This window comes from Dasypus novemcinctus, chromosome 6 (genome assembly GCF_030445035.2).
Source record: "Dasypus novemcinctus isolate mDasNov1 chromosome 6, mDasNov1.1.hap2, whole genome shotgun sequence".
Taxonomy (NCBI): Eukaryota; Metazoa; Chordata; class Mammalia; order Cingulata; family Dasypodidae; genus Dasypus; species Dasypus novemcinctus.
Window position 1 is genome coordinate 93,471,823 of NC_080678.1, and position 13,031 is coordinate 93,484,853.

The 13,031-nt window shown below is 61.0% G+C and overlaps 1 protein-coding gene across 1 annotated transcript in view; it reads right to left on the bottom strand.

The window, feature by feature from the left end:
- RET (ret proto-oncogene) overlaps positions 1-13,031 on the bottom strand; it is a 61,136-nt gene that overhangs the window by 18,534 nt on the left and 29,571 nt on the right. Inside the window, 7 exon segments of the mRNA XM_004452112.3 lie at positions 221-346; positions 1,187-1,445; positions 4,470-4,669; positions 5,287-5,482; positions 6,545-6,786; positions 8,557-8,844; positions 10,481-10,744. Of these exon segments, the coding sequence (XP_004452169.1) occupies positions 221-346; positions 1,187-1,445; positions 4,470-4,669; positions 5,287-5,482; positions 6,545-6,786; positions 8,557-8,844; positions 10,481-10,744 (1,575 nt within the window).

The window sequence follows — 13,031 nt, forward strand, 5'->3', positions numbered from 1 at the left end:
GCGCCTTCCAGGCAGCTGGCCAGCTCCTGGATGTGCTGCGGGCGCCCCGGCATGCCTGCCCTGCCCACACTCTCCCAGGCATCACGAGCCCCCGAAGAAAAGCATGCATGGCAGGGAGAGCCCCTCACAGAGGCTGGCAGGTCCCACACAGACCCTGTTTCCAGGCAGTGTGGCTCTCGCCGACAGCCCCAGCACCCCGCTGCCCCCAGGCAGGGCTTACCTTTGCCATCCCCCTGTCTCCACTCGCACCTGCCGGTCAGAGAGCCCAGGCCGCCACACTCCTCACACTCAGGCCGCCGCTTGCTGACCGCGCAGGACAGGGGGCAGCCGGCCTCCTCGGCCACGTCTGAGGGAGATGGACAGGGAGGGTCACGTGGCCTGCTGGGAGCAGGGTCCAGACAGGCGAGGACCCTAACTGAGCTGCTCCCATCAGTCAAGCCCCAGGGTGGCTGGTGCAAACTGCCGTAGGGCAGCCAGGGTCGTGGGCAGAGGGCCTGGGGCTGGGGGAGAGGCGGCGCCAGCCGGGGTGGAGGGCACGGTCCTGGGAGGGTCAGCAGTGGGGTTGGCCACCGCAGGAGGAAGGCGTGAGGCCGGGGAGCCGGGGAGGGCAGCCAGCCTGCAAGCGCCCCTTTAGGACCCCAGTTAAATGTGCCTTTTTAGCCACAACTGCTTTCCGGTTATTAGTAATCCCACACAGGGCGCAGGGCATACTCGGAAGCTGGCCTTCCAGGAGTCTCTGTGTGGGGCAATCTTAAACTGAAAGCAATTTGTAGTTTATCTGAAATGCAATGAAAACTCTGTCCTGTCTCCTCTGGTAACCCCGGCTACATCCGAGCTGAGCGGTGATGGTTTCCTCGGCAGTCACTCTGGGGTAAGTTTTTGGGCATGCTTTCCACCGTAGCCTTCCAGCAAGAATGGGAGGTGTGCGTGATTCTTCTGATTTTACAGAGGAGCAGGCTGGAGCTCAGGGAGGTTCTGGACACCAGTCCCTGTGGGCCGAGCCCGGGGCTCCCCTGGGCCCCTACTGCCCACATCCCCGGGAGCCTGCACCACGGGGAGAGGCTAGGGGTACAGGGCAAGGTCCCAGGCCGTGGGACCCGTGCTGCCCAGGAGGGACAGGCCCCCCCCCAACCCGCAGCAGAGGCGGCCGTGTCCTGCGGTGGTAGGAGCAGGGACAGGCACTCACATGTCCCCTCGGCGGCGACGAGCAGCTGCGTCTGGGCCTGCCTGCGGGTCTGCCGGTCGGTGGCCATCAGCACGTACTGGAGCTCAGCACACTCGGGCCGCTGCAGCACCTCTGTGTCATTCACAAAGAGGGTCCCCGAGGTGTCCTCGCTGGACGTGGCCACGCCCAGGGCGCTGCAGTTGGCGCTGGAGGGCTGCAGCCGGTACTGCACGTGCACACCGCTGAGCTCCTGGCAGTTCTCCACGCAGACCCTTCCGACCTGGGCGGGCGGCACCAGAGATGCCTGAGCCGGGCAGCAGCGGCCCCCGACCCGCTGGCAGAGCGGAGGGTACCCCGCCTACCCCGCCCTCCTGCCCCCCTGAAGCTGCATGCCCAAGCCCCTGCTGGTCTAACGCACGAGCCGGAGGCAGCACAGGGAGTGCCTGGGCTGGTGCCCTGGGCTGGCCACGTCCTGCTCCCGTCCTGCTCCTGCGAGCCAGATGCTTCCAGGATGTGGAGGAGCGGCGGGGAGAAAAGGAACCCGGGCACTAAGGTTTGGCAGCAGAAAAGACCAGGGCAGGTCCTCCAGGGAGGCATGTGGCCCCTCGCTTGTTCAAATCACAAAGCAGGACCACACGCCTCCAAGTGCCAGGGCCGTTCTTGGAGCCAGACGTTTCCCATGAACGGAGCCGACTAGGCTCCTGTGCTCCTGGAACTCACATTCCAGGGGCGGCCTGACCACCCCCTCCCCACCCCCCCGCCGAAAACAAAAACATATAACCCGTCAGGCAAAGGGGAGAGAGTGATGGTGGGGAGTTTTACACAAGGTAGCTTGGGGAGGCCCTCTGTCAAGACCTGCACAAAACGCAGAAACCAGCCAATTCTGGGTAAAAAGGCCCCAGGGGGAGGAGATGGCAAGTGCAAGGGCACGGGGCAGGGCGGGCTGGGTGCCTGAGGAGCAGCCCACCCCTCAGCTGCTTCTTGCTTTGGCTCTCCCCGCCTAGGGCCCTCTCTTCAAACTGAAGAGGGGGGTCTGCAGCTGCGGAACGGGAGCCGAGAACTGGGCTGTGGAGCCTGGCGGCCGGGGGATGCAGCCAGGCCCCTGGGCTCATGCCTCCGTGTGTCTCAGAGTTGTCCTCACAGCGGGTACAGTGAAGTCCAGGTGGGCGGCTGCGAGGGTGGGCCGGGGCCCCACCCGGCTTCTCCACAGCTGCGGGGGCTGGTCCGAGGTGCGCCCCCAGCGGCAGACCTGGCTGATGGACTTGGACGAGCTGGCTTGCCCAGGGGCTCTGAGGGGTCCGAGGCAGCAGGGCGGGGGGCTCTGGGACACAGGTGTTCCCAGGTGAGAGCCCCAAGGTCAAGGGCTAGAAGGTCTGCAAAGGCCCGTTGGCCTCGGTGATGCTCCCAGGGACCCTGAGCCTTCCTGCCCAGCGTCCCTCCCTCTCCTGGCCACCCTGGTGGCCCTCCGTCCACGTGGCTCCCATGCCTTCTTTGGGGTCACCCGGTCTGGTCCATCGGGGCACCCCCTGGCTGATGGGGCCTCCTCTGGACTTGGGCTGGCACCCTGGGAAGGAGCCTTCTCTCCTGGGGATGCCAGGCGAGCAGTTGCGGTCTGAGGACATCCCCTTTCCCCCTCCAGCACTCTGGGCTGAGGCTGCAGTGGCTTGAAACCGACAACTCCGAGTGCCGAGGCTGGGAGGGGAGGGCCCCTGGCCTGTCCAGTACCAGCCAGTCCTCACCCAGCTCTGCCCACCAAGCCAGAGCCAGCCCCTCGAGCTCTGTGCTGAGGTGACCACGGCAAGGGCTGCTGTGCTTCCTGGCACCTTTCGAGCACAAAGCGCTCACTTCCCTTTCCCACGGAGCCTCGGAATTGCCCAAGGTCATGGTCTTCAATTCACAATGAAGGAAACTGGGGAGCAGGGGGAGGGAGCACAGTGAGTCAGGCAGGACTGGGGCTAGGGGCCTGTCTCCTGGTTATTTCCACAGGGCAGGAGACCCACCTCCAGGGACACCTGTCCAGCACAACCTCCTCGGAGACGAGACTCTCAGGTCCCTGTCTTGTCTGCCCCCAGCAGGTACCTGCCACCATCCCGGAACCCTCTGCTCCAGGGATGCCTAGAACTTCATGAAAGGCCAGGGGTTGGGGAACAGGTAGTTGACAGGGGATAATAGGAAACAACCAATAAGTACGGCATTCTGAAGGGAATGCTCCCAAGGGCTGTGCGATTGGGAGAGAGCAGTGTCTTAAATCACATGCCCACTGCAATTGTAACTAAATAAAAAAAAATTGTTCACGAAAAATAATTCTGGAAATGAATGCACCAAGATGCTAAATACCAATTCGTGAGGAAAAAAGGGGCCACTCTTGTATTTTTCCTTTTCTAGAATGAACCTTCGGTACTTTTACTTTTTATATTTCTAAGTTCTGATTTTTCAACGGCAAATGCAAATTAAGCTCTGGCAAAGACACTTGCAGTCAATGAAAAATGGAGTCCTCCCCTCCTTCCTCCCCAGGGGGCGCCACAGTTCGTTGCTGTCTGGGCTTGCACGCTTGGCTTGCAAATTCCCATCAATAAAGACTTGTTTTTGCACAAGTGGAGTCACATGAGACCAAGATTTCTGGAAACCACTTTTTCACTTAGTCTCTTTCCAAGTCAGGATGTATAAATTCACCCGGCCCAGCTTTTACATCAACAGCGAACAAGTTTTAAAGTTACAAAAGTATTCAGGAGACAAATAAAGAGGGGTCCAAAGAGAACACTAGTCCCGCCTGTTGCTACCTCTTCCTGGTCTCCCTGACCTCAGGGGCGCCTGACTTGCCTTGTCAGCTCTGTGTCCCTGTTCCCCCAGCCCCTGCGGCCCCCACAGCCCAGCCTCTGAGCCCCGGCCCTGTGCCCCCACCCATGCCCCAGTGCTGCTTCCCCGTCCTGCCAGCCCTGCGCCCCTGCCCCAGCAGCCCTCAGCCCTCGCCCCTGCAACCCCAGGCCCAACCCTGAGCCCCAACCTTGGGCCCTTGCTGCACTGGCCCTGCTCCCCGACCCTAGTAGCCCTGTGCCCCAGTGCTGCGTCCGAGCCCTGCCAGCCGTGCTCCCTGCCCTGTCGGCCCTGGGCCTGGGCCTGGAGCAGCCACCCGGGGTCCCAGGTGGCCCTGCTCGGCCTCAATCCTCGCCAGCTCTGAGTACTGCTCAGCATCACCCACGTCAGTCCTGCCGGCCACCGCTGAATGGAGGCCACAGAGCATGCGGCCAGGGGTCTTCCCGACCACCCATGCCCCACCCCCAGCAGCAAGCAGTCCTGGGCTCACCTGGGCAAAGCGGCGGGCCCTCCTGTTCACGGCAAAGGCGTAGGCGCCTGGAAAGCGCAGGCTGACGGGCAGCACAGTCACATTGAAGTGCAGGAGGAGGACTCCGTCGCCCGCGCCCTGGAAGTCTGAGTCGTTGACCAGCACGGCCAGCTGCAGGCTGCGGCTCTCCGAGATGGGCAGGCTCCGGTTGAGGACCAGCCCTGGGTGGGGGTGGGGGAGCGGATGGTTCCCCAGTGGCCTGGGGCTCGCACAGCTGCCCCTGCCCCCAGCCCTGCGCGCCTCCTCCCGGAGCACACGTGCACACACTTTTTTCCACACGCTGCACAGCCTGCAAAGAGCAGGCCAGGGGTGGACGAGGCCAGAACAACTGTCTCTACACTGGTGCCAGCAGGAGCTGTCTCAGTGGGTTCCCCCAGAAAAGACAGAAACCCACCCAACAGCAGCCACCGGTGGACCCCAGAACTCACACGGTTCTATTACCTGCTGTGTGCCCAGGGTGCTGGTCTAGCTGAGACTAAGCTGGGGGGTAGCACCCAGTGTGTACAGTGTGCTGGGACAAGGATGGGGCCACTCTGGGTGGGGGGCAGGGCAGCTGAGAAACAAACAGGATCAAGCCGGGCCAAGCAGGGTCAAGGCTCCTGCCAGCCTGGGTCCCCCAGAAGCAAGCCCCCAAACCAAGGCTCCCAGCGGGAGTGGTGTATTTGGAAGGTAACCCCAGGCAAGCCTGGGGGTGGGGAAGGGATGCCCCTGGAGCTGGCGAGCACCGTGGGCCCTTGGGCTCAATCCCGCCAGTTGGCAGGCTCTCACTGGCCCTTACGGTAGTCGTGTGCCGTGGCCCGCACGGAGCTGCCGTTGGCCCGGACCAAGGTTTCGTTGGGCACGTGTTCCACGCGGAAGGACTGGCGTGCCCAGGGGTCCCCGGGCAGCAGCGTGCTGGTGTACCGCCGCAGGAGCTCCCCGGATGCCGGCACAACATCGGCATCGAAGACTCGCAGTGTGGCCACTACGGTGCCCTGCAGGGAAGAGAGCACGGGGTCATGCGGCCAGGAGAGACCGCCCTGTAGAGCCGAGGTGTCACCCCCGTTTTGCTCAAGGGTTAAGGAAACGGGGTCCTAGGGTGGCTGAAGAGGTTGACAAGAGATCACATAGAGAGACGTTGGAACAGGGACCAGGCCCGGCGGAGCACCAGGATGTCCTCGAGGCGTGTCCCCACACCGGCGGGAAGAGGCCAGGAGAGGGGCTCGGGGCCACAGAACGCCTCTCGGGCTGCTGGCGTTGCCGCCCTGGGAGCCGCCCTTCCAGGCTCCCACGGCCTTGTCCCACGAGGCCCGCTTTCCTCCCGCCGTCCCCACCCACCACACCAGCCCCAGGGTGCCCAGAAGGGCAGGCAAATGTCACGAAAGGCCTGCGGTGCCCATTGTCTCCGAGCGCCAGGCCGTTGGGCTGGCTGCAGGCGGGCCCGCAGTCCAGCAGGTGGCGGTCGCGCTCCACCCTGCGCAGGGCCCGCTCCTCCCCGGGCGGGGTCTGGCTGGAGCCCGGCCCAGGGGGTGGACCCGCGCTTCGCCCTCCCCTCTCCAATCCCGGGGCTCTGCTCCCGCAGCTTCGACTCCGGTGGGTCCAGCTGGCGGGCCATCCTCAAAGCGCCCGGCGCCGCGCTGGCACCACTCCCCAGCCCCAGGGCGCACCTCCTGCTCGCGGCGGGCACCTCTTCATCGCGGAGCCCCAAGGGCGCCGGTGCCCAGAGGCCCCATCCGGGCAGCGGGGCAGGTTCGGGCGCACAGGGGCCCACAGTGCCCCCTCCTCCTCCACACTCGGGCCCGCCGTGTCAGGCACCGGGGACGGCCCCCATCCAGAGTCAAGGGCCAGCTGCGTGCCCGCAGGGCTGCCATCCCCCGCCTCTCACCCCGCCTTGGGGCGGCCACGCCCCCGATAGGCAGGTAGACGCACAAACGACCAGACGAATGAACGCATTCGGGTGGCCGCACGGACAGTTGAACAGAGGAACCCACGGAGGACCGAGACGACCGCCCACGGGGGACCGAGACGACCGCCCAACGTGGACCGTGGGCAGGCACCTCCTTCCGCTTGAACTCCACCACGGCGCCGGCGGTGTCCACGCCGCCGGGGACGGTGGGAGGCGAGTCGTCCTCGTCGTACACGGTCACGGGGAAGGGCACCATGACCTCCTCCTCGCGCGCACCGGCGCGCACCGTGCAGGCCGCCACCAGCTCGTACTTCTCGCGCAGCTCGCGGTCCAGCGCCCAGCGCGTGCGCACCTCCAGGCTGTCCGGGGCGCAGCGGAAGGGCAGGCTCTCACCTGGGCGCCAAGCAGACCGGGAAAGCCGGCGTGACTCGGGCTGCCCGGGCGGAGACGGGCCAGGCTGCCTACCCCGGGAGAGCCGCGGCGCGGGAGGGGACTCTGCGAAGGACACCCCTGGGTCTCGGATGGAACGCTCCAGCCTCCCTGCCTCCTCAGCGCCACAGCGGTGTGGCCGCTGCTAGTGTGGGAAGAGGGGCCAGGAGGCCTCCCTGGGCTCCAGGTCCTGGCCAGGCTACTGGGGAGCACGAGTCCAGGCACAAGACAGGCCCCCCACCCCACCCTCTGGCACCCGGGAGCTTGTGTCCAAGGCCTGAGCCCAGCACTTTGGCAGCTAGAAGAGGACCGCATCCCCTCTGGGGTGGGCTCCTGTGAGGAAGGGTAGGGGCCCAGGGTGGACAACAAAAATAGAACCATTTCCTGTCATTTTTTAAATGTTAAAAATTATTTTAAATTATGGAAACAATATGTGCTCATTTTTAGGCAATGTGAGAAATAAAGGCAAAAAAAAAATTAAGTCAGTAACATCCTACCACTGGAAAACAAACATGAGGGACTGAGGATCCAATTGGATGCACTTAGGGCAGATATTTTACATTGCCTGGGTTTCATCCTTGTTCTACCACCTCCTGGATGGGTGGGCTGGAGCTGCTCATTTGGTCACTCTGTGCCTCAGTTTCCTCACTCTAAGGCGGGAGGCTGATGGCTAATTAGCTCTCTTCAGGCCAGGCACTGCCCTTCAGGCTCTTCAGATAGGGACCCAGGGACAGTGCCTTCAATGGAAGCCTCCACCCCCACCCCTGCCCTGGAATCTACCCTCAAGAAACAGTACAGAGAAGCTGAGTGTTTAAGTCAGGAGGGTCCACACTGCTGACTCCTCTCAGCTAACCACGGGGTGGGGAGTCCATGCTACTCGGTGGCAATCACTGGCCTCTCATCTCAGAACCCTGGAATTATGTGGCCGCTTGGGAAAGGCTTACGATACTTTTTCCTGTTTTCTTTTTTGTGAAAAAAATTTTAACAAATTTTTATATTTAATTATGAGGGCGTGTGAGAGAGTGCTTTTTCACACTGTGGATTCTCTGTTAAAGTCATCTCCGTGTACCTGTGCAGTAAACCTAGCACGTGGGATCCACTTGCAAGAATCTTGCCTTGGTTCTGCAGCTGTCATGTAAAATGGGTACAATAGCACCCCCAGTGGTGGCCCAGCTCCCGGTGGGTCTAGCTCTCCATCCCTGCTCCCGGCCACTTGCCCCAGCCCCTAGGGGCACAACTCAGGACAGGGCCTTCCTGGAACCCTGCCTAGTCCTTTGTCCCTCAACACCCCACCTGCAGCCCATCAGGAAATTCTGTAGGATTTTCCAACCTACAACTGTCTCCCTGGAGCGGCTTCCACCAGGAGCCTCCCCACCCCATAGTATCAGACTAGGGTGTCCTGCATGGAACCCTCTCGTAGACCTCATGCCCCGCAGACAGGGAGCTTGGAAGGCACCTTTTTCTCCTGCCCTAGTCCCCAACCCTGTCCCGCATGGCTAGCTCCCCCGCCCCCGCACACCTCCTCTGGTGCCTTCCAGGCTTTCTTCCCACCTCTCTCCTCTGGAGCCCACTCCCCTCCCGGCCGGGCCTCCCGTGTCCACGTGGAGGATCGGAGGCTCTACGCAGGCAGCTTTGGCTCCCCGGGCAGCCAGGGCCGGCGGCGGGCGCTCAGGAAGTTTCTCGGGCTAAAGACGTGGCGGGGCGCTGGGGCCACCGCGCCGGGCGCGCACTCACCGCCCAGAAGCCGGTAGGTGGCGCTGACGTTGGGGCAAAGGAACTGCACGGGCAGCAGGCGGAACTGGTGGAAGGTGCCGGGCGGCCGGTTCTCGCGAATGCGGAAGGAGAGGCCCGTCTCCGGAAAGCAGAGCTGCCGGGGCTGGAGGGAGCCGCAGGAGGGGAACGAGGCGTTGACCAAGTTGAAGTAGACGCGGGCGCAGGCCGGCCATTGGCACTCGCCCTCGCGCAGGGACGCGGGCGCCAGGAAAACCTGCAGGTGCACGGTGAGCTGGGGGAAACCCCCGGCTGCAAGGAGAGGGGGCGTCAGGGCCGGGGGCAGCAGGGCAGGGGAGGGGCAGGTCCCTGAGCCAGGGTCTGTGGTCCTGAGCCCCATGCCTGGAGGCCAGGGCCATGCAGGCCACTTTCTCCTCATTCTCTCTGCGCAGGTGCCCCCTTCAGGACGGTGCCCTGTTCTGATGCCCTCCCCTCCCACTACTCCCTCACATCCCTGCCATCCCTCAGAGAGGGGTCCTGCATCTGACCATGTCCCCTCACTCTCCCTACCCCTTCACATCCCTGCCGCAACTCGGACATATGCCCTGAGGTGTGGCATCCCCTGCAGGTGGGTGGCTTCCCCAGCGTGGCCTGCTCCCCCTCCCCTGCCCCAGGGTGTTTTTGTCCTGAAACGTCTCTGCTGAGACTCACCCCAACAGACTTCCCCAGGCACCCAGAGAAGGACTTCCAGCAAGTTCCACAAGCCACAGCAACTCCCCCTGCCACCCTGTGGGCCGCAGCCACACCCCTCCCTGTGAGGTCTGGGTCTCAGCTGGGAGGGGGCTCTTCCTTGGGGGTCCACCTCAGTGCCAGGGTAGAGGCTGCTCCTTCTATCTGCCTCTCCTGTATTCTCAGAGCTGTCTTCACTTCTCACTCACCCCTGCCTGACTGCACGCCCCTGCTGTGGTTAATCATTCTTGATAGTAAACTTCCCCTGTTCAGTTTACTGAGTGGTTTCTCTTTGCTCACTGGACCCTGCCTGGTGCTCAGATCACAGTGCAACTGATCTATTACGAACAGGCCAGTGCGTTTCGTTTCTTACTGTGAATTCCACTCTGGCCTCCACCCAAGGGGGACTCAAGTTCCTTAACCCCGCCTGGGAAGTCAGGGTGCAGACAGCGGGCCTGTGTGTGTGTGTGTGTGCTGGGAGCCCCCTGTGGAGGGGGCACTACTCCCTGCCCCCCTGTCTCCTCCCTCATCCTGGCAGGGCCCTTCTGGGGACCCTGACTTGCCTTATCATGTGAGAGGAGGGCAGCATGTGTGCCCAACAGTGGGAAGCCCCCCCCCTCTCCAGAGCCTGGCACCTGTGCCTCAAGGGCAGGGCAGATGGGGGTGCTCCCAGCTGGGCACCCTGCTGTCCACATCCACAGCAGAGCTCTCAGCTCCCAGCCCACGGAGCCAGGGTCATGTGCAGCTTGGCCCTGGTGCTGAGACCTGCTCCACGGAGCTTGGCCAGGTCTCCCATACCCTCCGCTCCCCCACGCGCTTCCTTGGCTCCCCCACCAGGTACTAAGTGCCTCTCGCTGCCACTGGGGAACTGTTGCTCCTCCAGCAAGTGTATGGTCATTTGCTAAACCTAAACTGCGGGAGCTTCTCAGCTCTTCTTAACCCACCCCGCAGCCAGAAAAGGTGGAAGGCACCTTTCTGATGAGTTCTCCAAAAATCTCAGCAGCCCCAGAAAGCCCAAGGGTCACCACGGGCCCGCAAACGCATCCTGGCTCCCTCATCCTGCTGGACACAGGCAGGCCACCCTCCCTGCACCCTCACACACGGGGGCAGCGGGGGTGTCCCGCTCCAAGCGCCAGCCCCAGCAGCTGTGAACGGAGTCCATGTAAGGTCCAGACACTGGGAGGGGGTCCTGGGGGGTGCACGCGAGGCTGCCACTCACTGCGGATACTGAGCTTCTCCCAGGTGCTCTGGTCCAGGCTCTGGTTCAGGTAGAGGAGGCCCGTGTCCTCCTGGATGCGGATCCAGGTGTTCTCGTGCAGCCGCGCGCGGAAGGCGTTGTAGAGGTGCGTGCCCAGGCGGAAGCGGGGTCGCTCCTCGGGGAGGTCCTGCAGGGCGTGCACGTACAGCAGGGGCATGCCGGCCGGCTGGCCCACGTACAGCTTCTCCCAATAAGCGTCTCGTGAGAAGTAGAGGCCCAGTGGGGCTGCAGGAAATGGGGAGGTGGTGTGATGACGGAGGACTGAGATGGGATGTCCCCTGCCCCCACCCCCAGACCCAGCACTCAGCCTTCCAGGAAAGGTCCCAGACCACCCGAGGCAGGCCTCCAGCCAGACATCTCCAACAGCAGACTGATTCGCGCCATTTTTTAAAAAAGATTTATTTATTTATTTCTCCCCTCTCCCCCCATTGTTTCTGTGCTCGCAGTCTGCTCTGTAGCCATTCGCTGTGCATTCTTCTGTGTCTGCTTGTCTTCTCTTTAGGGGGCACTGGGAACTGATCCTGGGACCTTCCAGAGTGGGAGAGAGGTGCTCAATCTTTTGTGCCACCTCAGCTCCCAGGTCTGCTGCGTCTCATTGTGTCTCCTCTGTGTCTCTTTTTGTTGTGTCATCTTGCTGCACCAGCACTCCGCGTGGGCCAGCTCTCTGCATGGGCTGGCTCACCACGGGGGCCAGCTTGCCTTTCACCAGGAGGCCCGGGAATCAAACCCTGGGCCTCCCATATGGTAGATGGGAGCCCAATCGCTTGAGCACAACTATTTCCCTGATTTACACTTTGATAAAGGCTTCTTAGTGGGCCAGGAAAATTCATTAACGATTCTCATCGAAAAAGGAATTTCTCATTTCAGTCTTCAGTATATGAACACACAATTATTTGCATAGGTAAAGATTGGCTAAAAATATATGAAAAATGCTTTGAAGTAGAGTAACAAAATGGAGGAAGGGGAGGCAGCATCAAATAGTTGCAAGAGCATTCCAAATCACTGACATTTGACGAAAACATGGGACATACACCAACTCACATATGTTTCTGAACAAGTTGCTCTAGCAAGAGTTTTCAAATGTATGCAGACACCACCAGACAAGCAGGACTGGCAAATCCAAAGCCATGAACCGTGGTCCAAAGTGAAATATATGCCTACCATTTGACTCAGCAATTCTGCTCCATTTATCCAGGCGAAATGAAAACGTGCCCACCAAAGGGCTTAATCACAAGTGGCAGAATTATCCACAAATAAAGCAAGAGCTGGAAACAGCCCTGTGGTCCTTCCCAGGGTGAGCAGATAAATAGCCGTGGTCCAGCCACACCCTGGAACGCTACCCAGCAATAAAAAAGAAAAGCTTTTTGATATATCCAACAACCTGGGCAGAATTCATAGACGAGGGGCTGAGTGGAAGAAGCCAGGCACAAAAGAGTATATGGGGTATGAGTCTAGACTGAGTTCCAGTGATAAAAACCAGGCCTGTTGGGGCAGGAGGGACTTTTCTGGCAATGTCAAGGCTCCATATCATGGTAGGGGTGTGGGACCCCTGAGTTTATTGCCAAAATGGGATGGTGAAGGCTTGTGCATTTGAACATATGTTTACCTGAAAATATTAAAAAATAAAAAGCATTGAGGGGGTGTGCACAGAGGTATAAACTATACACTAAGGCAGATGTTACTCATTGTGACAGTTAGGTGATGGTATATGTGGGAGCTTTTCAAACTGGTTTTTATAGAAAGTGTAAAAAACCAAAATTTTAAAAAAAGATGGATAGTCAAAAGTTGCTTAAAAACCATCAAAACCTTGCAAATACACTCTCAAATGTACAAAAAAGCACAGAAAGGCCAGCCCACAGAGAAAATGTAGCACTGTCCTCAGATGTAACCGACTCATCTTTTTGGCCATGTGTTTTCAACTAGGTTCTGGCTCCCTCCCAGGGGCCTGGGGAGCCCACTTAGCCCAGCGCCCCACGGCTGGCCCACAGCATCGTCCAAGGCCACTCCCCCCCACCCCCCAGCAGGGGCCTGGTTCTTCCGAGAGTGGACCTGAGTTTGGGAAACCATCAGGTAACAACTGGAGTCAAGTGAAGAGGACAGGCAAGACCATTTGGGGTCCCCAAAGTGGTGAAGCAGTAAGAAAGCGAGACTCCTCCCACTCCAGAAAATTCCCTTGGGAGGACTCCAGCTGCCGCAGGGCTGGGAAGGTCGTCCTGGAGGGCGTGTGTGCCCGTGGTGCCTCTGTCTAGGGCAGCTGGAAGCACCCGCCCTCTGTCGCCGCTCCTTTCTCGCCTGGCTGACCATTTCCAAGGGAGCTCGTGTCCGGGGGATGCCCAGCGTACAGTGCATCTCCCTGGAGAAGGACACATGGCCGGGGGGCTCCGACAGTCAAGGGTGCCAGCTCCGTGCAGTCCTGCGTGCGCGGGGGCGGAGGGTGCTCCTGCCCACTGGGACCTTCCCCGGGAAGAAGCACCCTCACTCCCAACAGTGTGGAGGCCAGGCAGGCCCTAGG